At 43.8% G+C, this 22,235-nt stretch overlaps 1 protein-coding gene across 3 annotated transcripts; it reads right to left on the bottom strand.

Annotated features, from left to right (window-relative positions):
• Nucleotides 1-192: 192 nt before the first annotated feature.
• Nucleotides 193-21,532, bottom strand: LOC134102510 (tyrosine-protein kinase ZAP-70). 3 transcript variants are annotated; one of them, XM_062556630.1, is made up of 12 exons: nt 21,323-21,532; nt 8,528-9,080; nt 6,678-6,838; nt 6,398-6,536; nt 5,398-5,485; nt 4,875-4,940; nt 4,388-4,580; nt 3,722-3,928; nt 2,326-2,518; nt 1,441-1,581; nt 846-958; nt 193-560 (listed from the first exon to the last, which is right to left on the bottom strand). In XM_062556630.1, exons 2-12 carry the CDS (start codon nt 8,927-8,929, stop codon nt 443-445), a joined length of 1,821 nt encoding a protein of 606 aa, XP_062412614.1. In that variant the 5' UTR covers nt 8,930-9,080; nt 21,323-21,532; the 3' UTR covers nt 193-442. The 3 variants fall into 3 exon arrangements, with proteins under 3 accessions (XP_062412614.1, XP_062412616.1, XP_062412615.1); XM_062556632.1 differs by lacking the exon at nt 21,323-21,532 and adding an exon at nt 19,367-19,383; XM_062556631.1 differs by lacking the exon at nt 21,323-21,532 and adding an exon at nt 13,992-14,121.
• Between the last annotated feature and the right edge of the window lie 703 nt (nt 21,533-22,235).

Below are 22,235 nucleotides of genomic sequence, written 5' to 3'. Positions count from 1 at the left end.
TTCAGAGAGAAAAAAGGAATTAATGAAATAACTCTATTCTGCTTAGAAGCATGATACAGATGACAAATACAGAAAAACAGTAGGCCTAGGTTAACATTCTTTGCTTTTGTTTACATATAAGGCACATTGAGTTACCCCTGCTTATGAAATGCACTGTATACACCAACTTGCCTTGTCTTGACGATTGGAGAATTCTTTCCTTTATTCAGTAAAACAGTATTATTTGAAAAGCAAAAATGTGCCGACCTTTTCATTTGTTTTAGTGCCTACCAAGCAAGAAACTCAATTCATGAGCTGTAAAAAGAGCAATTAAACCAAGCATTTAATGAGGACATGGCTTCAGACTCATGGTTCGTAAATGGTTTGCTAGCTGGCATTGGCTACATAACATAACAGTGCTACAGATTGCCATGGCACATAACTCAGAGGGCAGCGGGCAGCGCTAAGCGACAGGATCCGTGACCCCGGGCACGGCATCCAAGGAAGTCTTATTGGAGATGGAATAGTAGTAGGTCCGCATACGCTCCTCCACCTTGGCAAAGCAGGGCCTATCCTCATGCCTTACACACACACACACACACACACACACACACACACACACACACACACACACACAGACACACACACACACACACACACACACACACACACACACACACACACACACACACACACACACAGATAGAGGGAGAGAAAACAGGGAGAGAGAGAGAGCAGGGAAAAAAGATAATTTCTTAATGCATATATAGTAGGAATTTGTGTTTTGACATTAATTCGCTGATCAGTCATAAGTGTACATGTACAGTATATACAGTATGTGTAGGGAAGGGGGAATGTTCTCATACTTGTAGATCCAGCAGTCCAGCATGACCTTGTACATAATGTCAGGGCATCCTGTTGGGTTGTCCATTCGACTGCCACTCTCAATAAAACTAATCACCTCCGGGCCTTTCATTTTCTACACATTTAAAATACAACAACAAGCATGTTCAGTCAAAAATAAACATCAATAAACAATCAACATGTTCAGTGTCCAGAACCACTCGTGATTGGTTCTTCTGTTGACGTGTTGGGCAAAAATTATGGTTCTGGAGGCAGAATAAGATCGGGCCAACCCATAGAGCAGAACTCTGTAAATACGTACAAAATAAATAGATGTGTCCATATACACACATAGTCCAATTGATCAAATATCTAAATATGTTTCTGCATCTAAGTATTTAACACACAATTTTCTCAAAGGAAGTTCTACAAGAAGACACAGTGTTTGTGATTAGTGTGTGTAATATCTGGAAATGAAACTCCTATAGCTTGATGTAGGTCGTGGTACGTGGGGGAAAAAGTTTGGGAACCGCTACCCTGAGTGAGGTTGAAGTAACATAATGTAAAGTTGGGCAGCAGCCAGGGTCAGAGGTCGCCTGGATGCAGCTGTGCTGGTACCTTATAAGGCTTCCCTCCGAACGAGAAGGCCTCCCACATGGTCACGCCGAAGCTCCACACGTCACTCTTGCTGGAGAACTTGTGGAAGCAGATGCACTCTGGGGCGTACCACTTCAGCGGCCACTTCCCAGCCGAGCGGGCCTGGACCGGAGACAGCACATCAGATGGACCACTACAGCCTGTTGTGTAGCTGAACGCTAAATGCTGCTTTGCAACAGCTTATCACCACATCTATAACAGCTAATAGACTTGTGTTATACTGATTTTGGAATGGATCCATACTATGGGCATCCAGGTCTGTTTAAAATGTATACTTTGTGCTTTGAACATATCTAACAGGTGGATAAAAGATAAATACATAGATACATTTTAGATAAATGATCCTCTACATACAGATTTCGGTATAAGTTTACACTGTACTTATACTGAAACCTTGTAAATTATCCTCTTCATACAAGGTTTCAGGGACTTCTCACAGATGTTTTGAGAGAGCTGAGGAAGAAGTCATGGAAAGTCTTCCCTGGAATTTCCCTTTGGACAAGGTGAGCTCCCCCTGTCCCTATTGGCTTGTGCTTACAGCGTTGCGTCTCTGCACCCACACCCAGGCATTAGGGAGCAGTTAACGCTGCGCATCACGCCACGACTGCACCCAAACCACAAGGATGGTCTGAGCTGCGTCTAAAAATAAACGCAAACCTCCACCCACCTCCTGGTCTGGCTTAACAATTAGCTTTGGAGACAAACTTCAACAGTGCTCCCGTTTGAATTTTAGACTAGATATGCAAATGCAGATAGAGAGATTAGATCATGTAAATAAACTGTCATGTACTCCAGCGTGACGTAATCGGTCGGCAAAAATGTATCTTATCTTGGAGAACGTCTAACCTTGTAATAGTTGTCGTCGGCGCCCAGGGCCTTGGACAGGCCGAAGTCGCTGATCTTGGCGTAGTGCTGGTTGACCAGCAGCACGTTGCGGGCGGCCAGGTCTCGGTGCACGAAGTTCTTCTGCTCCAGGTACAGCATCCCCAGAGACACCTGGTGCATCAGCTCCACCACGTTCTCCGCCGTCAACTGGTCCCTGGGGGGGCAACGGCACGGTCACAGCTGGGGAGGGGGCCGTTTGGGGGGGGCAAGATCGGGGTTATGGCTGGGGAGGGTGCAATTGGGGGTGGGGGGGGGGGTAACAGCAGGGTTACGGCTGGGGAGGGGGCAGTTAAAGGATGCAATGGGGCAATGGCAGGGTCACTACTCAAGAGGGGGCAGTTAGGGGGGTAACCGCAAGGTTATGGCTGGGGAGGGTGCAATAGGGCAACGGCAGAGTTATGGAGGGGGCAGCTTGGGGGGCAACGGCAGGGTAACGGCTGGGGAGGGTGCAATGGGGTAACAGCAGAGTTATGGCTGGGGAGGGGGCAGTTTGGGGGGCAATGGCAAGGTTATGGCTGGGGAGGGGGCAGTTTGGGGGGCAATGGCAAGGTTATGGCTGGGGAGGGGGCAGTTTGGGGGGCAATGGCAGGGAGTAGTGTACTCAGTGTCCTTTTGGTGTAGATCCAGTGACTTTCTTTATCAACCACACAAATAAGCCTGTAAGGAGGTACGTCTTGCAGGGTGATATGGATGAATGATAACACGGCAGCCATTATGCACCAGAACAGTCACCCAATGAACCAATCACGTGTGGGGCTGCTCAGGGGGCTGATCAGTGAGCCAATCACACGTGGGGCTCATCAGGGGGCCAGACTGAGTGAGCCAATCACAAGTGGGGCTGCTCAGGGGGGTGATCAGTGAGCCAATCACACGTGGGGCTGCTCAGGGGGCTGATCAGTGAGCCAATCACATGGGGGGCTGATCAAGGGGGCTGATCAGTGAGCCCGGTCGGGAATTTAGCCAGAAAGAGCTGCTGTGTTGCTTGTGCACACTGTGTTGTGGAGACCTACTTCTTGCTGGAGAGGAACTTGTTATAGTGTGATATGAATGAACTGATCTGCTGTGAGGCTTTTGCACACTCTGTGTGTTGTGTGTTATGTGTGGAGACCTACTTCTTGCTGGAGAGGAACTTGTTATAGTGTGATATGAATGAACTGATCTGCTGTGTTGTTTGTGCACGTTGTGTGTTGTGTGTTGTGTTGTGGAGACCTACTTCTTGCTGGAGAGGAACTTGTTATAGTGTGATATGAATGAATGAACTGATCTGCTGTGTTGTTTGTGCACGCTGTGTTGTGTGTTGTGTGTTGTGTGTTGTGTGTTGTGTGTTGTGTGTTGTGTGTTGTGTGTGGAGACCTACTTCTTGCTGGAGAGGAACTTGTTGAGTGGGCCGGCGGGGGCCATCTCCATGACGAGCATGAGGGACTCGGCCTCGCACAGGCCGATCATGCGCACGATGTAGGGGTTGTCCAGCTGGTGCATGATCTCCGCCTCACGCATCATCTCGTCCTTCACGCCCTTCTCGTTCTCGCTCTTCAGAACCTTGATGGCCACGTCCAGGTGCTTCCTGATGTCCAGCGGAACACAAGCGTGTCATCAGAATCAGGATCAGAATGGGTCATCTCACTGAGGTTCCACGGAGGGTCCGGTTGACATGTTATAACACTAGAATGCTACATGATCTGTCTCTGCTTCTGAATCTGACACCTCAGGGTGCTTTCCATATCTATTCAAATAAGTCATGAATACATACTGTAGCATGGCACTGACAGGCCTTACTTTGTGTGTGTGTGTGTGTGTGTGTAATACACAATAGATAATATCTACAGACTGATTACAGCGTCTGTAGATTACTTCACTGGTCTGATATTCTAAGCACCTTAATCTGACCACACACACACACCTACACACCTACACACACACACACACACACACACACTTATCCCCATCATTGTGAAACAACACTTCAGTTCACTGGACTTCGGCACGTCCTATGGCTGTCGCTATGCGGACAGATCACACTCACTTCCTCATCTTGTAGACGCCTTTCTTGACGCAGCCAAAGTTCCCGGAGCCCAGCTCCACCTCGTCAATCATCAGCTGCTCCCTCTTCAGGAAGAGCTTCTTCTCCTTCAGCTCCTCGGGGTCGTCGTACGGGCTCGTGAACTCGCTGGTGTCCATGGGCATGGCCCGCCGAGGCTCGTCCGCAATGGAGTTCACTTCATCACACACACAACAGCAACAACAGGGTCAGGCTAGCGCACTGGATTTCAGAGCAAGATATTGTCACCTTGGTGCCAGTTTGATATGTGTTTATGCTTAAGTATGATATTAGTTCCCTTTGTGTATTCACAATGTTATGTACCACAACAAAGATGTATTTTCACTGGATTTTATGTGGGTCATTCCTTTTTTTCCATACAGAAACAACACTATAAAGTCAGAAGTGGAGGCAGGCCAGAGTCTCAAGTGTCAAAGCCAGCATTATGCGGGATGTTATGTCAACAACTCACCACGGGGAGGCGGTGTGTATCCATTTGATCCTGGCTGCCTCTTGTACTGCGGTACAACGGGAGTAGCTGTAACCGATGGGTAAAAACATAAACATTATAAAATAGTATGTTTATAACAGCCACCATGAATCAGCACAATACTCTCCCAGAGTGCTGTTTCATAGTCCATTAAGAAATACACAATGTGCTTATCATGTGAATGAATGCTGCTAAGAGATGCACTTGGGTGTGTGGCAATATGGAGATACATTGAGAGAAGTAGTTTAGTAAGATCCAGTAAAAACTTGGCGATGTATAATAAAGTAAACTGTTTTTTTAAAAAAAGAATAAATAAAATATTGACAGTCCTGAGAAATCATATATTTATTTGACAGTGAATGGTGTGAAATGTCAAGATACTGTGTGTGTGTGTGTGTGTGTGTGTGTTTAGTGTGCATGTTCAGTACTGAGTGTGTGCATTATTGAGTGTTTAGTGTGTGTGTTCAGTACTGGATGCTGCGTGTTTAGAGTGTGTGTTTAGTACCGACTGCACTGGCGTTACTGCGGTTCACACACGGATCCTTCAGTACCGTGACCAGTCCGTCAGGTTTCATCTTCAGATACTCCACCAGCTGCCCAGGAGAGAGAGGAACACAGACAGCTTTGGTTATCTGCAACAGTCGAGAACTAACTGGAAAGTTGGTTCCCGATCATTGCATGACTGCAGTGCCCATAACCATTTTCATTTCTGAAGTAAATCTTTGTGTCGTGTCTTTAAGATAGTACCTTCCATTCTGTTCTATTCTGTCTGAAGGCTGTTCTGTTGGTGATAGTTTTGGCCCACAAAAGGTCTGTTAGTGATTATTTTTGACGGTAAATAGTCTTGGTTGTTGACTGGGTGAAATCCCCTTCCTATACCACTTGGCAAGTCTGGCAGATTGAGGGGACCAACATTTTGAATGTATACAACTCTCAGGCCCCTCCCCCACTAACACCGTGCACCCTCCCATTGAGTTTGTTCTTGTTAGTGACTGATCACGAACTGTGATTGACAGTCAGATTTGCCAATTGACAGTCAGATCTGCCGTGGCGCGACTGGCTGGGGCACCTGCACCGGACACCGGCGACCTGGGTTCGGGTTCCCACCCCTCAGTCGTTTCCGGATCCCACCCCGACGACTCTCTCTCCCACTTGCTTCCTGTCTCACTCTGTCCTATCTGATTAGAGGCATAAAGCCCCCCCCCCCCCCCCCCCAAAAAAAAAAGTCTGCCAATGATTACACAGCCCTGTCCTTATTGGACAAGAACAACTGGGAGCGGTGGTTTTAAACAAAACAAATAACCGGCTCTAGGTGGAGGTAGAAGCGTGGCTTTTTTTCTATAACCGGCTGATTTATGTTGTTCTGTCGGAGCATACTGTCAGTTTCAGGGACGAATCGATGATCACAAACATCTAATACGGCACCATTCTCGCCTGTGTAGACTTCCCAGACTGAAACAATATTGCATGGGTGTCCCACTGGATGAGTGCTTGCTGAAACCTACCTGCCACACGGTGTCGAACTTGGTTCCCTCTGGCATGAAGTACTTTCCTGATTTGTCCAGCTGGATCTGGTAATGGTAGACGGTTTTCCCGTACATGAGAGAGAGCGCGAAGGTGCCAGTGCCTTCTTTCTGTCTTACCCTGCAGTCAACGAGTAGAACAGCATCTATTAGAGAAGCATGACACCTCGGAAACAACGCATCAGCTCAGACAAAGGATGCGGCGGTAGCTTGGGAGCGCGTAACCGTGGTGATGGGAGGCCTGTAGCCGTTGTTGACTCACAGGAACTTGCCGTCGGGCTGGATGCCGGAGTAGAGGCGTCTCTCGCCCTCCTGACGGGCGACCTTTCCGTGGAACCAGGTCATCTTCTCGTGGGCGGTGGTTGCAATCAGCTTCTCCAGCTGAGGAGCCTGACTGATGATGGCCTGTTCCATGGCCTCTCCCTGACACACACACACACACACACACACACACACACACACACACACACACACACACACACACACACACACACACACACACACACACACACACAAACACACACACACACACACACACACACACACACACACACAGACACACACACACACACAGTTTGTTAGCTCCGTTTCCACGTACTGTAGGTCTATGTTTGGCATTCACAAAATGTCATTTCCATCAGATCTTTATCATCCTTCCAAATGATGTTCTTAACCGCATGATGTATCATCTCATCAGATACAGTCAGTCTCATAATACTTTGGCCAAATCTGCATGCTATCTTTTGGGTTAGAACAATTTCTAACTTACAGTTAATGCCATTGGGAAAACAGTGGAACAAACTCAGACTTTTTTAGCATTGTTTGCTACATCTTTCTGAAATCACTTGAAATCATGAATGCCAACTTGCCAAGTTTGAGTCACTCACTCCTGATCTATGAAAACTGTCACTTTTCCCTCCCTCTGTGTGTGCTGTGTGTTCTGAGTAAAACCGAAGCACTTTGTGGGTGAAGTAAGTGAGTCAATAAGTACGTAAGTATAACGCTTTTCAGATAAAATCCCAAAGTGCCTTACAGTACATAATAAAATAACAAGAATAAAAAGCCAGGTATAAGATACGCACAATAAGAACAGGTCACCAGAGAGTTAAAAACGGATAACCTTCAAACTTTAAAAAGAGAATAAATAAATAAATGAAGAGAAAAAGAAAAAGGCAATAAATAAATAAATAAGGAACTAAAAAAAGTGTCACCGGTTTAAACAGGCCGTCCTGAAGACGCCCATTGTTGGCTGCGGAATATGGTGAATAAAGAGGTCAATAGTGCGTCACTCTCACCTCCAGGTGCCAGGTCTGCCTATCCACCTCATTCCTTAACCCGGAAATATGTATCGTTGCGATGGTTACGATACTGTTTTCAACTTCCGTTCATTCTGTTAACATGTGCGTTCTCCGTAGCTAACTAGATTATGCCTCAACTTAGATTTCTTTCGAAATGTTGACAATTCTGCCCTCAGCATGTATATACTACATCATATATAACCGATATAAAATAGAAAAGTTGACTTTTATATGCGTTATGATATGTTAAGCACCGTAAACCGTCACGTTAAAACAGATACAATGCAGCTTCGCCGGAAATAGAAAACCGTCTCGGTGTCATGGCGACCCCCATTGTTGGCTGCGGAATATCGTGGATATAGAGGTCAATAGTGCGTCGCTCTCACCTCCAGGTGCCAGGTCTGCCTATAGAGAGGTCAATCGTGCGTCCCTATAAAGAGGTCAATAGTGCGTCCCTATAGAGAGGTCAATCGTGCGTCCCTATAGAGAGGTCAATCGTGCGTCCCTATAGAGAGGTCAATCGTGCGTCCCTATAGAGAGGTCAATCGTGCGTCCCTATAGAGAGGTCAATAGTGCGTCCCTATAGAGAGGTCAATAGTGCGTCCCTATAGAGAGGTCAATCGTGCGTCGCTCTCACCTCCAGGTGCCAGGTCTGCCTATAGAGAGGTCAATCGTGCGTCCCTATAGAGAGGTCAATCGTGCGTCGCTATAGAGAGGTCAATCGTGCGTCCCTATAGAGAGGTCAATCGTGCGTCGCTCTCACCTCCAGATGCCAGGTCTGCCTATAAAGAGGTCAATCGTGCGTCGCTCTCACCTCCAGGTGCCAGGTCTGCCTGACGTACTCGCGCAGCATGTTGTCGCGGAGCGTGTCGAAGACGCCGGGGCGGATGGGGTTCTCGGGGGCGCGCAGGCAGGGCCTCTTGAGGGGGCACACCAGCCCGTCCGCGTCCTTGCTGTAGTACTCGCACAGCTCGGCCGGCCCGCAGTGGGGCTTGCCGCCGGACACGCAGTAGGTGCCGTTCATCTGCTTCTCCACGGGGTAGTGGTGGAACTGCAGGTCCCAGACCAGCGACAGCACGTAGCCGCCCAGGCTGCGGAGGCACTGGCGCAGCAGGAAGAGGCCGTCCGCCATGCCCGCCAGCTTCAGGTGGTCCTCCGCCTCCGCACGGCTGATGCTGCCGAAGTAGAAGGGCAGCTCGGTCGCCGGGTCCGACATCGTCAGCACGCACACACAAACACACACACACACACACACACACAGAAGGGGACACACACACACTCACTCACAGAGACGACACACTTGATCACAGAGGACACACACACACACACTCTCAGAGAACACACACTCACACAGAGGACCACAAACCCTGTAGGGAACACCAGTAATTAATATATAATACAGTAATTACACTGCACTAATATTGTTACAACTAATACTCCTACTCTCTCAAGACACTTTCTAGAATACACTTTCTGTACTTTGCATAAACACAACATTAAAGAAGAGAAACTGGCAGTGGAGCTGTGAGAGCTGAAAGAGCTGAGAGAGCTGAGAGATGTGGAGGAGCTGAGAGAGCTGAGAGAGATGTGGAGGAGCTGAGCTGTGGAAGAGTGGAGAAAACTAAAAGAGCTGAGAGAGTTTAGAGAGGTGTGGAAGAGCTGAGAGAGATGAGAGAGATGTAAAAGAGCGGAGACATATGGAAGAGCTGAGCTGTGGAAGAGTGGAGAGAGAGGTGGAAGAGCTGTGAGATGTGAAAGACTTGAGCTGTGAGGTGTGGAGGAAGTGTGGAGGAGCTGTGAAAGTGAGGGTTTTTGCTAAGTGCAAAAGTGCTGACTGAGTGCATGTCCTTGTCTGGGTTATCATGTGCATCTCACAAACAGCAAGAGATCTGCATGCAGTACTGCACATGGGGGTGCATGCTGCCATATTAGCATTGGGTTTCCATGCAAAGTTAGCATCAGGCTACACAGTTTTAAAATGAAGGAAAATAGTAATAATAAACAATACTATCAATTCAATATCAATGAACAATAGCTTAACAAAACAAACAAACACCATAATATTCAAACCATAACTCGTAATAATCACTTAATTCATTAAGTGTATGCTGAACAGATATGATCAGTGGAGGGCACTGGGCAACTCATTCCACCAACAAGGACACAAGAAAAACAAGCCTACAGCCTCCAGCACCATTTTCCAAACAGATCTAATGATCTAAGGAAATGACAGGTCTTGAATTTGTCGAGTATTTATGGCTGGACGACACAACAGTTGCTCATCAGAAGAGAACCCACTGAGGTCTTGTAGGAATTAGTCAAGTATATGAGTTATAAGTTGGTTTTATCTCAGGATATAGTTTAGGGCACGCAAATGCAACCTCTGGTCTGGTGCGTCACACTACTGTTGATAACGTTGGTCAGTTGGCATCCCAACATGCTGTCATTGCTATATTCATATTCTTGACCGTAGTCGATTGCAAGAGATTAAGAAGCAGAGCGCAGGATACGCATATCCAACAACAGGTGCTCGATCAAAACTAAGCTGAAGGAAAAAATCAAAAGAAGGATCTGTACACTGTGTTTCGACACTCCCATAAACTTTAAATCATAGCAACATTTCAATTTTATAGATCTTGGTAGATTTATGTGTAGATCTTCTGCTCTTCACCAGGTCTGATGGGTAGAAAGGTATTGTTGCGCTCTTGTAATTGCGAGCATTGAGAAGAGCCGGAGAGGCTGACATGTCTGCTCCCTTCTAATAAACTGTTCCTTTGCAAAGACTTTGTCTAGCGAAATGTTTCAGTGTGTGAACCACCCCAGCCTTTTCCTCTGATGAAGAGCTATAACATCAAAACGTAGCTAATTACATTGGAGCCCCTAACACTGAGTCCAGATCCTTCTTATCATTTTTATATTTCATAACTCATGCAAAGTCTGCTTGACAGACGCCAGTGATTACGAATTAAAGGTCCTGACAAAATACTGTATTTGAGCTCAACAGCATCAATGACACCTCTTCCTACCCTGCTCCTGAAGCAACATTATGATTGGCTGGAGCAAATTATGGTACATGATGATTGGTTGGAGCAGAATATGGTTCAGTCATTTGTATCCTATTGACAGAACAACGTCCATGAGAGTTTCGCAATAGTGCAATAGATCATCAATGTTTTTCTGATCGTGTCTGGGTATAGTGCCTGGGCAAGTGTAGATGTGTGTGTGTGTGTGTGTGTGTGTGTGTGTGTGTGTGTGTGTGTGTGTGTGCGTGTGTGTGTGTGTGTGTGTGTGTGTGTGTGTGTGTGTGTGTGTGTGTGTGTGTGTGTGTGTGTGTGTATGTGTTTGAGGATCTCTGTGTGTGTGTGTGTGTGTGTGTGTGTGTTTGAGGATCTGTGTGTGTGTGTGTGTGTGTGTGTGTGTGTGTGTGTGTGTGGGAGTTAAGCATTGTTCTGATGCTGACTGCTGCTGGAAAAGCAGCCTAGCCACAACAGGAAGTCACTGCCACGTCATCTCCACCCCAACCCCCCCCCCCCCCCCCCCACACACACACACCCCAAAAATTCTCTCCCCTGCAGGTGCTGCAGCTAGAACGCCTCGAGTTCCTCTCTCTCTCTCTCTCTCTCTCTCTCTCTCTCTCTCTCTCTCTCGCTCTCTCTAAATTCATAAACCATATCGTCAAATAATGATAATGTTTGCAAACATGTTTTACAGAGGTATTGCACTCGTCATAAATAACTTTGCTGCATTTCTAAAGCAACACTAAAGCACTTTTCCACTGCTCCATTTCTTTATTCAGCAAATAACCATGTCCACAGACAAGGTACAGTATGTTGCATGATTTTATGAAAGTATGATTTATTGCGACATCGAAGCGAGTCAAATTAGTTGTTTCTGATGTCTCGTACCATCAAATTATTTGGTAAACTTACATACAGTAGTGCGATTATAGCTGATAGAGGGCCACAAAGTGAATGGAGAAGTGTCGTTCACCCTGTTATGAGTTGAAGAACCACTGAAATTAATTTGGAAACATTATTTTAAGGTACAAAAAACTCTTTAGTGTTGCTTTAAGCACTTTATGTTAGAAACCAGATGGTGGAAATGCTTTGGTGCGTTTTTAAGCCCCTTATAGTAGAAACTATATGGTGGAAACCAAATGAGGAAAGATTGAGGGTATGAGTAATACAGCATGTTTTACATAGAAAAATACGCTCGTCCACTGGGACTTTACCCTCATAGTTTTCTTTTCCTTTCTATTGCACTCGTTTACCCATATACTAGTGCTCTCTATCCCTTTCTTCTACATTCGTTTACCCACAGCTCTTTCCCTTTCTTCTGCACTCGTTTACCCACATAGTGCTCTTTCCCTTTCTTCTACTCGTTTACCCACATAGTGCTCTTTTCCTTTCTTCTGCACTCGCCCACATACAGGCTCAAACCCTGAAGCACCATGAAGGTCAACAACAGAACACATTCACAATATCACAATATTTATGTCGTAAACACTCTCTCCACACACACACACACACACACACACAATATTTCTGTCGTAAACAGAATCTGTCCATACACACACAAACACACAATATTTATGTTGTAAACACTCTGTCCACACACAAATAGGCCTGTCACGATAACAAATTTTGCTGGACGATAAATTGTCCCAGAAATTATTGCGATAAACGATAATATTGCCGTTCTGAGATCATTTTTATCTAATATAATGATAATGGCATAATAATGCAGGTACACCTTTTCAAAGATCAATAACTTGTATTTCTAAAGAATAAGGAACTGGAATGGGAAGACATTTTTAAATATCCACAATAAATGAACAAAACAACCAAAAACAATAAATACAATGGACTCTCAGTCTCTACTAACACTCTGTTTAAGGGCCAGCAAATTAAAACGTGACATGCAACAGGGGGCGTGTAGAGTGACAGTTGCTAAGCCTTATGCACGGAACTAAATGTCATCATAGCTGATCAATTAGGCCTACGCAGTCAGCTAAACATTTGAAACTTGCGCAAAACGGCATGAACCCAGCATCTGCACGTCACATAAAACACAAATTGAAGCAATAAGTTGGTCAGCGGATAATCCTACTGCAAAGCCTTTTCACAGGTATGCTACGTTTATGACATATAACGTTGATTACGAACACATTTCACCACAGCTGACAATTAGCTTACGACATTTTAACCGGAGCTGCCGGCTGTTTTGGCTGATTCTTGAGCTCTCAGCGGAGTGCAGACTTTGCGGAGTGTGTCTTTATCAGATGATGAAAGAACGTAGCTTATAAGCATGCTTTTCTGAACTGCATTATCACTATTTTTACCCCCATACCTGTCAAGCTACAACAGAAAGCCTCTTCAGTGTGCTTAGGCCAATCGCCAAAGCCTCGTCTAGCCTGTTAATCAAATGAATGTAAGAAAGTAAAGTTGTCCGTCATGTTATTGAAAGATACATGTCTGACAAGTGACTGACATGAGGGTTCACTCCTCGTTAGGCTGCGCTAAAGGAACCGAGAGGGGTCGCCGTGGTTATCCTCTCTTTCGTAGAGAGAGAGAGAGAGACGAGAAAAACAATCAAGCATGAAAATGGAAATTATCGCGGCCGGAAAAGTTATCGAGCTCATTTTTTTTATCGTGCGATTTATTGATTTATTGAATATCGCGACAGGCCTACACACAAACACACACACACACACACACACACACACAGTATTTCTGTTGTAATACTAGTCTCTCCACGCATATACAGTCATAAACACTTAGTTTCTCCATACACTCTCCACACACACACAGTGTTTATGTCGTAAATACAAAATTTCAGAAAAGATCATTTTGTTGAAGTTAAAGCAACTTCTAAAATGTGTAAAATGTTGATAGTTCTAATAAGACGTAAAGCAAAACTAAAGCACTTTTCCGCTGTCGCAAGCACGCTATTTGTTTATCCAGCGAATAATGATGTCCACAGACAAGGTAGAGTACAGTATGTTGCATGATTTTGCGAAAGTATGATGTATTGCGACATCGAAGCAAGTCAGATTTGTAGTTTCTTATGTCTCATTCCACTGAACTACAGATCCGCTACCTGATCTGGTAAACTTACATAGTGCGGTTATAGCCGATAGAGGGCTGCGACATGAACACACAAGTGACGTTCACCCTGCTACGAGTTGAAGAACCACTGAAATTATTTTGGAAACATTATTTTAAGGTACAAAAAAACATTTTAGAGTTGTTTTAAAACAATTAATAAAATACACAAACCTACAAATTCTTGCCGTCAGAATAGGGAAGACGACAGAATATCCGCCACAATCAGAAGAAATCTCACAAATGAAGTGACGAACATCAAACCTCAAGATGACTGTTTATCTTTTACAGAGGAATCAGACATTAGACACCCGCGGCTCGGAGAACTGCTTCATCTCTCTCATCTCAGAGCTTCGTTTTTCCTCTTATGAGTACATCTCCAGCACACGCTTGCCCTTTATCATTTTTCCAGTAGGAGGTAACACACGCTGCTTTCTTCTAACCATTAATATAAGCCTAATGTATACCCGGCTCTCAGCAACAACAACAACAACATCAATGCAACATCGCTGGCGCCAACGTAACACCAAAAGGAACATGCTTGTTGTGTTCATGGTTGTTTGCTGCACTGGAGAGCGTTGAGCGTTGCATTGATGTTATCTCTTCACCTGAGAGACAGAGGACCTCACCTCGCTCAGCCAAGCCAAGGCACGGCGAATATGTCACCTTCAAGTTCCTCCAGTGGCCAACACCACTTTGATTTAAACCACAGCTAACTTCCTGGACACACCTGTGTGTGCCTTTGCCCACCCACAGCGGACACACAGACACACACACACACATACACACACACACACGGACACACCACAGGCTTAAGTCACCACAGGCCGCATGCACAGGCCACACTGAGGAAACCAGGACCAGAGACACGACCGGAGTACACGAGTAAAACACACGCTAGCTCTGAGACAGTAAAACACACGCTAGCTCTGAGACAGTAAAACTCAAGCTATAGCTTTGAAACACAACACAAAGTAAAACACGAGCTAGCTTTGAAACACACAAACACCATTGAGACACTACACATAGTAAAATATGAGCTTCCTTTGAGATACTTCAGAGAGTAAAACACAAGCTAGCTTTGCTTACAACTTCAATGCATCTCAGCACACTCACTCTCTCTCACACACACACACACACACAAATTGTGATTGTGAATAATAAATCACATAATGCTCAGTGTGAGTGTTTGTTTTTGCCCTGTTTGTAACACTGTCGTATAGGTTCACTGTCCCATGGTGGGAAACATGTTTGTCTGTACTTGTTAGCCAGCGTAAACTACATCCATTCCCTTGATGGTTCTGAGCTAAAAGAGGTTATTAACAAAATTGTGATTTTGTTGGTTCAGGTTATGAAGCAACATTAGTGTTGCAGTGTGATATCTAAAGCTACAATGTTATCAGCATTTTGTGTTGTGAATATGTCAATCTGTGCAACATGTGAGCATCAGCGCTTGCAATGGAGAGGATATCTAATGATCTTACGCTCCATTTCCGCTCTGATTGTGATATGCTGCAGAACATTTAGTCTTTCTGTCTTTCTGCTCTGTCACACTGTGAATTCACTCTGCTCTAGCTCATCATGTTATCTCTGCAAGTGTGTGTGTTACAGCAGCAACCGCAGTGTCCACACTACATGGTTTCATGTGTGTTTGTGCATTGTGATTCACTGCCGTCACGCACTAAAGTTACATGCATCTCCATTAAAGGCACTAAGTTACACTACATGCGTCTCCATTAAAGACACTAAGTTACGTGCGTGTCTCCATTAAAGACACTAAGTTACATGTGTCTCCATTAAAGACACTAAGTTACGTACGTGTCTCCATTAAAGACACTAAGTTACGTGCGTCTCCATTAAAGACACTAAGTTACGTACGTGTTTCCATTAAAGACACTAAGTTACGTGCGTCTCCATTAAAGACACTAAGTTACGTGTGTCTCCATTAAAGACACTAAGTTACGTGCGTCTCCATTAAAGACACTAAGTTACGTACGTCTCCATTAAAGACACTAAGTTACGTACGTGTCTCCATTAAAGACACTAAGTTACGTGTGTCTCCATTAAAGACACTAAGTTACGTGCGTCTCCATTAAAGGCACTAAGTTACGTGTGTCTCCATTAAAGACACTAAGTTACGTACGCGTCTCCATTAAAGACACTAAGTTACGTACGTGTCTCCATTAAAGACACTAAGTTACGTGCGTGTCTCCATTAAAGACACTAAGTTACGTGCGTCTCCATTAAAGACACTAAGTTACGTGCGTCTCCATTAAAGACACTAAGTTACGTGCGTGTCTCCATTAAAGACACTAAGTTACGTGCGTGTCTCCATTAAAGACACTAAGTTACGTACGTGTCTCCATTAAAGACACTAAGTTACATGCGTCTCCATTAAAGACACTAAGTTACGTACGTGTCTCCATTAAAGACACTAAGTTACATGCGTCTCCATTAAGTTACGTACATGTCTCCATTAAAGACACTAAGTTACATGCGTCTCCATTAAGTTACGTGTGTCTCCATTAAGTTACGTGTGTCTCCATTAAAGACACTAAGTTACGTACGTGTCTCCATTAAAGACACTAAGTTACGTGCGTCTCCATTAAAGACACTAAGTTACGTACGTCTCCATTAAAGACACTAAGTTACGTGCGTCTCCATTAAAGACACTAAGTTACGTACGTGTCTCCATTAAAGACACTAAGTTACGTGCGTCTCCATTAAAGACACTAAGTTACGTACGTGTCTCCATTAAAGACACTAAGTTACGTACGTGTCTCCATTAAAGACACTAAGTTACGTACGTGTCTCCATTAAAGACAGTAAGTTACATGTGTCTCCATTAAAGACACTAAGTTACACTACATGCGTCTCCATTAAAGACACTAAGTTACGTGCGTCTCCATCAAAGACACTAAGTTACGTACGTCTCCATTAAAGACACTAAGTTACGTGCGTCTCCATCAAAGACACTAAGTTACGTACGTCTCCATTAAAGACACTAAGTTACGTATGTGTCTCCATTAAAGACACTAAGTTACGTGCGTCTCCATTAAAGACACTAAGTTACACTACATGCGTCTCCATTAAAGACACTAAGTTACGTGCGTCTCCATTAAAGACACTAAGTTACGTGCGTCTCCATTAAAGACACTAAGTTACGTACGTGTCTCCATTAAAGACACTAAGTTACGTGCGTCTCCATCAAAGACACTAAGTTACGTACGTCTCCATTAAAGACACTAAGTTACGTGCGTCTCCATCAAAGACACTAAGTTACGTACGTCTCCATTAAAGACACTAAGTTACGTACGTGTCTCCATTAAAGACACTAAGTTACGTGCGTCTCCATTAAAGACACTAAGTTACACTACATGCGTCTCCATTAAAGACACTAAGTTACGTGCGTCTCCATTAAAGACACTAAGTTACGTGCGTCTCCATTAAAGACACTAAGTTACGTACGTGTCTCCATTAAAGACACTAAGTTACGTGCGTCTCCATCAAAGACACTAAGTTACGTACGTCTCCATTAAAGACACTAAGTTACGTGCGTCTCCATCAAAGACACTAAGTTACGTACGTCTCCATTAAAGACACTAAGTTACGTACGTGTCTCCATTAAAGACACTAAGTTACGTACGTCTCCATTAAAGACACTAAGTTACACTACATGCGTCTCCATTAAAGACACTAAGTTACGTGCGTCTCCATTAAAGACACTAAGTTACACTACATGCGTCTCCATTAAAGGCACTAGGTTACACTACATGCGTCTCCATTAAAGACACTAAGTTACATGCGTCTCCATTAAAGACACTAAGTTACGTGCGTCTCCATTAAAGACACTAAGTTACGTGCGTCTCCATTAAAGACACTAAGTTACACTACATGCGTCTCCATTAAAGACACTAAGTTACATGCGTCTCCATTAAAGACACTAAGTTACGTGCGTCTCCATTAAAGACACTAAGTTACGTGCGTCTCCATTAAAGACACTAAGTTACGTACGTCTCCATTAAAGACACTAAGTTACGTGCGTCTCCATCAAAGACACTAAGTTACATGTGTCTCCATTAAAGACACTAAGTTACATGTGTCTCCATTAAAGACACTAAGTTACGTGCGTCTCCATTAAAGACACTAAGTTACATGCGTCTCCATTAAAGACACTAAGTTACACTACATGCGTCTCCATTAAAGGCACTAAGTTACGTGCGTCTCCATTAAAGACACTAAGTTACGTACGTCTCCATTAAAGACACTAAGTTACGTGCGTCTCCATTAAAGACACTAAGTTACACTACATGCGTCTCCATTAAAGACACTAAGTTACGTGCGTCTCCATCAAAGACACTAAGTTACATGCGTCTCCATTAAAGACAGTAAGTTACGTGCGTCTCCATTAAAGACACTAAGTTACGTACGTGTCTCCATTAAAGACACTAAGTTACGTGCGTCTCCATCAAAGACACTAAGTTACATGCGTCTCCATTAAAGACAGTAAGTTACGTGCGTCTCCATTAAAGACACTAAGTTATGTGCGTCTCCATTAAAGACACTAAGTTATGTCCGTCTCCATTAAAGACACTACTGTAAGTTACGTACGTGTCTCCATTAAAGACACTAAGTTACGTACGTCTCCATTAAGTTACGTGTGTCTCCATCAAGTTACGTGTGTCTCCATTAAAGACACTAAGTTACGTGCGTCTCCATTAAAGACACTAAGTTACGTGCGTCTCCATTAAAGACACTAAGTTACGTACGTGTCTCCATTAAAGACACTAAGTTACATGCGTCTCCATTAAAGACACTAAGTTACGTGCGTCTCCATTAAAGACACTAAGTTACATGCGTCTCCATTAAAGACACTAAGTTACGTGCGTCTCCATTAAAGACACTAAGTTACGTGTGTCTCCATTAAAGACACTAAGTTACATGCGTCTCCATTAAAGACACTAAGTTACGTGCGTCTCCATTAAAGACACTAAGTTACGTACGTGTCTCCATTAAAGACACTAAGTTACACTACATGCGTCTCCATTAAAGACACTAAGTTACGTACGCGTCTCCATTAGAGACACTAAGTTACGTACGTGTCTCCATTAAAGACACTAAGTTACGTATGTGTCTCCATTAAAGACACTAAGTTACGTACGCGTCTCCATTAAAGACACTAAGTTACATGCGTCTCCATTAAAGACACTAAGTTACGTACGCGTCTCCATTAAAGACACTAAGTTACGTACGTGTCTCCATTAAAGACACTAAGTTACGTGCGTCTCCATTAAAGACACTAAGTTACGTGCGTCTCCATTAAAGACACTAAGTTACACTACATGCGTCTCCATTAAAGACACTAAGTTACGTGTGTCTCCATTAAAGACACTAAGTTACGTGCGTCTCCATTAAAGACACTAAGTTACATGCGTCTCCATTAAAGACACTAAGTTACGTGCGTCTCCATTAAAGACACTAAGTTACATGTGTCTCCATTAAAGACACTAAGTTACGTGCGTCTCCATTAAAGACACTAAGTTACGTACGTCTCCAAATAAGGCACCAACGCTGATGCCAGGCGACTCTGAAGTGGAGCTCAGCCAGCGTGGGATCAGAGCCTCTCTGTAGATCTGCTGCCAGGCGTAGGCTACACGACACCTTTGTGTAGATTCACTGAAACGAAGAGTGAAGTGTGAAGGTGACAAGAGTCCATTTCTCCAGAAGAAAGGACTGGGGTGTCATGAATGGACCAGAGTGCCCAGTGATTACGTGTGTCTTTATGTGTGTGTGTCTTATTATGTGTGTGTGTCTTTATGTGTGTTTTTGTTTTTTGTTTTTAAGGAAAGTAAGAAAAAACCCTCACAAGTGAGATCCTTTAAAAGGGATTTAACAGTGAAAACAACGGCATGCTTCTCCTACAGCTGCACACTTGATCCTGATCATATACACAAGGCTGCCATGACCTTTCACTCGGTCGCATTATTTAGCAGCTGATAAAAACCCATCCAATGTGCAGGACCATCTTAGACACAGACCCTGCAGACGTGATGCTAGCTTGTGCAATCGTATTTGCATATTTAAAGTCAACAAATGGCCTGAAAATGTAAGATTTCTACCAATTCCAGAAGGCCAATTCTTAAAACCGTTCAGTCAGTTGAGTATTTCAGAGGATGTTTCTGCATCAAAGAGCTTTGTGATGTGCGTCACACCAGGCTATCTAATGCACTCGGCTAATAATACGACTGAGCCTGTTTTTCAGCCATGCTTCCGGCGGAAAATAACCTTTCAGCCCATCTTTCAGCCCATGCTACCACTAATATCATTACAGATCGCTTTTGTAGTATTTGTTCTATTATATTAATTGTGGTTATTATTTGAGAGTATAGACTATTTAAAAAAATACATATTAGAGAATTGTATTGCAAGAAATGGTATGTCTTACAATCTAATTTACAAACCAGTTATGCAGCAGAATTGCAATATTACCTTGTGTGTGTGTGCGTATGTGTATATCTTTCGATTCGGCTCGGTTTATGATATGACTTGCTTTTCAAAGATTTGTGTCTTGCAACTAATTGTTATTGTCTTTGAAATGTATAGGATGTATAGTTGTGTTGTGCGAGTGTGCCACACTCAGTGTGCTTGTTATTACTGTAAGTTATCCCTTTTTGATACGTTTAGAAACTTTACAAGTCCATGTCAGAAACTATCACAAATCCTGCTATTATGTAAAATTACAGAACTATCAACATCAAAAACCAACATGAATTAAACTACTGATAATAACAGCAAAGCATGAGGAAGTGTGCTGCTGGTGTCTGTCACTTACACCCGTTACAAATAGAGAGAAAGTACACCATTTATGAAAAATACTAATTATATGGAAAATACAGTCCTAACAATAAGATACTAATTACTGTAAATATACAGTTACTCATGAGCATGACAATAGAACTCCCTCAGATTTAATTGTAGCACTTGTTTTAGTTCTTCAGTGAGTTGTAAAGGCATTGAGGATGCTCTATTTAATTTGCTTGCAAAGATCCTCTGAAATATCATGGCTCATGGCTTTTTAAGAAAAACACAATCACAAGTTATCATTTTTCATATACTTTTGGAAAATGTTGTCGTCTTCAAACATTTTTTATGTATTAAAGCATGTGGGTTAAAAGCAGAAGAAAAACAGTTTACATTTCCAGAGAGAAATATTTGGGACTACGAGAAAGTGCACCCAGATGACTTTTTCCGAGCATTTAGTGTGAAAGTGCCACAATGTCTGGCATCAGAGCATTTAGTGTGAAAGTGCCACTATGTCTGTTTAAAGATTTAACATAACTTATCTGCTTTCTGTATTTGATCCTTTTTGTAGAAAAAAAAATAATAAAAAAGAATAAAAAAAGACACTCTCTGCCCTCAACTTCTCTCAGACTGCAGCATGTTCTAGAACATTCTCGAGTACGAGACGAACGAGAGGCAAAGTGGACGGCTTTGCAGACACTCACCTCAGAACGAGGCCTTGGAGCCCCGCAAGGAAACTCTTGACCTCTGCAGGCCGCTGTGAGGGAGGGATAGAGGGAGAGAGAGGGAGAGAGAGAGAGAGAGAGAGAGAAGAGAGGGATCTCTCGCTTATTTTGTCTACTGAGGAGCTGCGTCTCCCTCGTTCCAGGCTTCTAAGCTCTGCAGTGGAGGAGTGTCACACAGCTCTGTGTGTCAGAGTGTATTGGCGTGTGTGTGTGTGTGTGTGTGTGTGTGTGTGTGTGTGTGTGTGTGTGTGTGTGTGTTTGCAGGTGAGGTGCAAGAGCTGTTGAATGAGTCTCTGGGTTGACACAACTTCTCAGAAAGAGCAACCTACTTCCTCAGCTTCACCCCTCCAAACTGCCAAAGGGTGTGTGTGTGTGTGTGTGTGTGTGTGTGTGTGTGTGTGTGTGTGTGTGTGTGTGTGTGTGTGTCTTCTAATCAGCTGTGCGCCGGGTAACTGGCATGTTTTCCATTTTCAGCATTTAGGAGCAAAACTAACTCTCCAGTTAATGTTTTACTACGGAAAATCTAGCCGGATGCCCCAAAGGACAGTGCAATTGTGATGGACTGAATACATATTTTCTCTCAAACAAGAAAGAACTGTTCTGTTTCAGCTGTATTTCATTTACATACATGTTCTGTAAAAAAGATATTCGTGATCATGTGAAGGATTTGAATAATAGATAGATAGATAGATAGATAGATAGATAGATACAATATTGATCCCCAAGGGGAAATTCAAGTATCGTATTGTTTTTAGTTCCTTGAACACACAGAGAGGCAGGAGCTTACGGTGCATATGCTAGTCCATGAGAGTAGGACCCCACGCAGGCTTCCTCTCTGCAAGACGTTGCTGGATGGCCCACAGATGACGTGTGGGGTCTTCGTGTCCCCCCC

This window comes from Sardina pilchardus, chromosome 15 (genome assembly GCF_963854185.1).
Source record: "Sardina pilchardus chromosome 15, fSarPil1.1, whole genome shotgun sequence".
Lineage (NCBI taxonomy): Eukaryota > Metazoa > Chordata > Actinopteri > Clupeiformes > Clupeidae > Sardina > Sardina pilchardus.
This window is presented reverse-complemented; position numbering and strand designations above follow the sequence as displayed.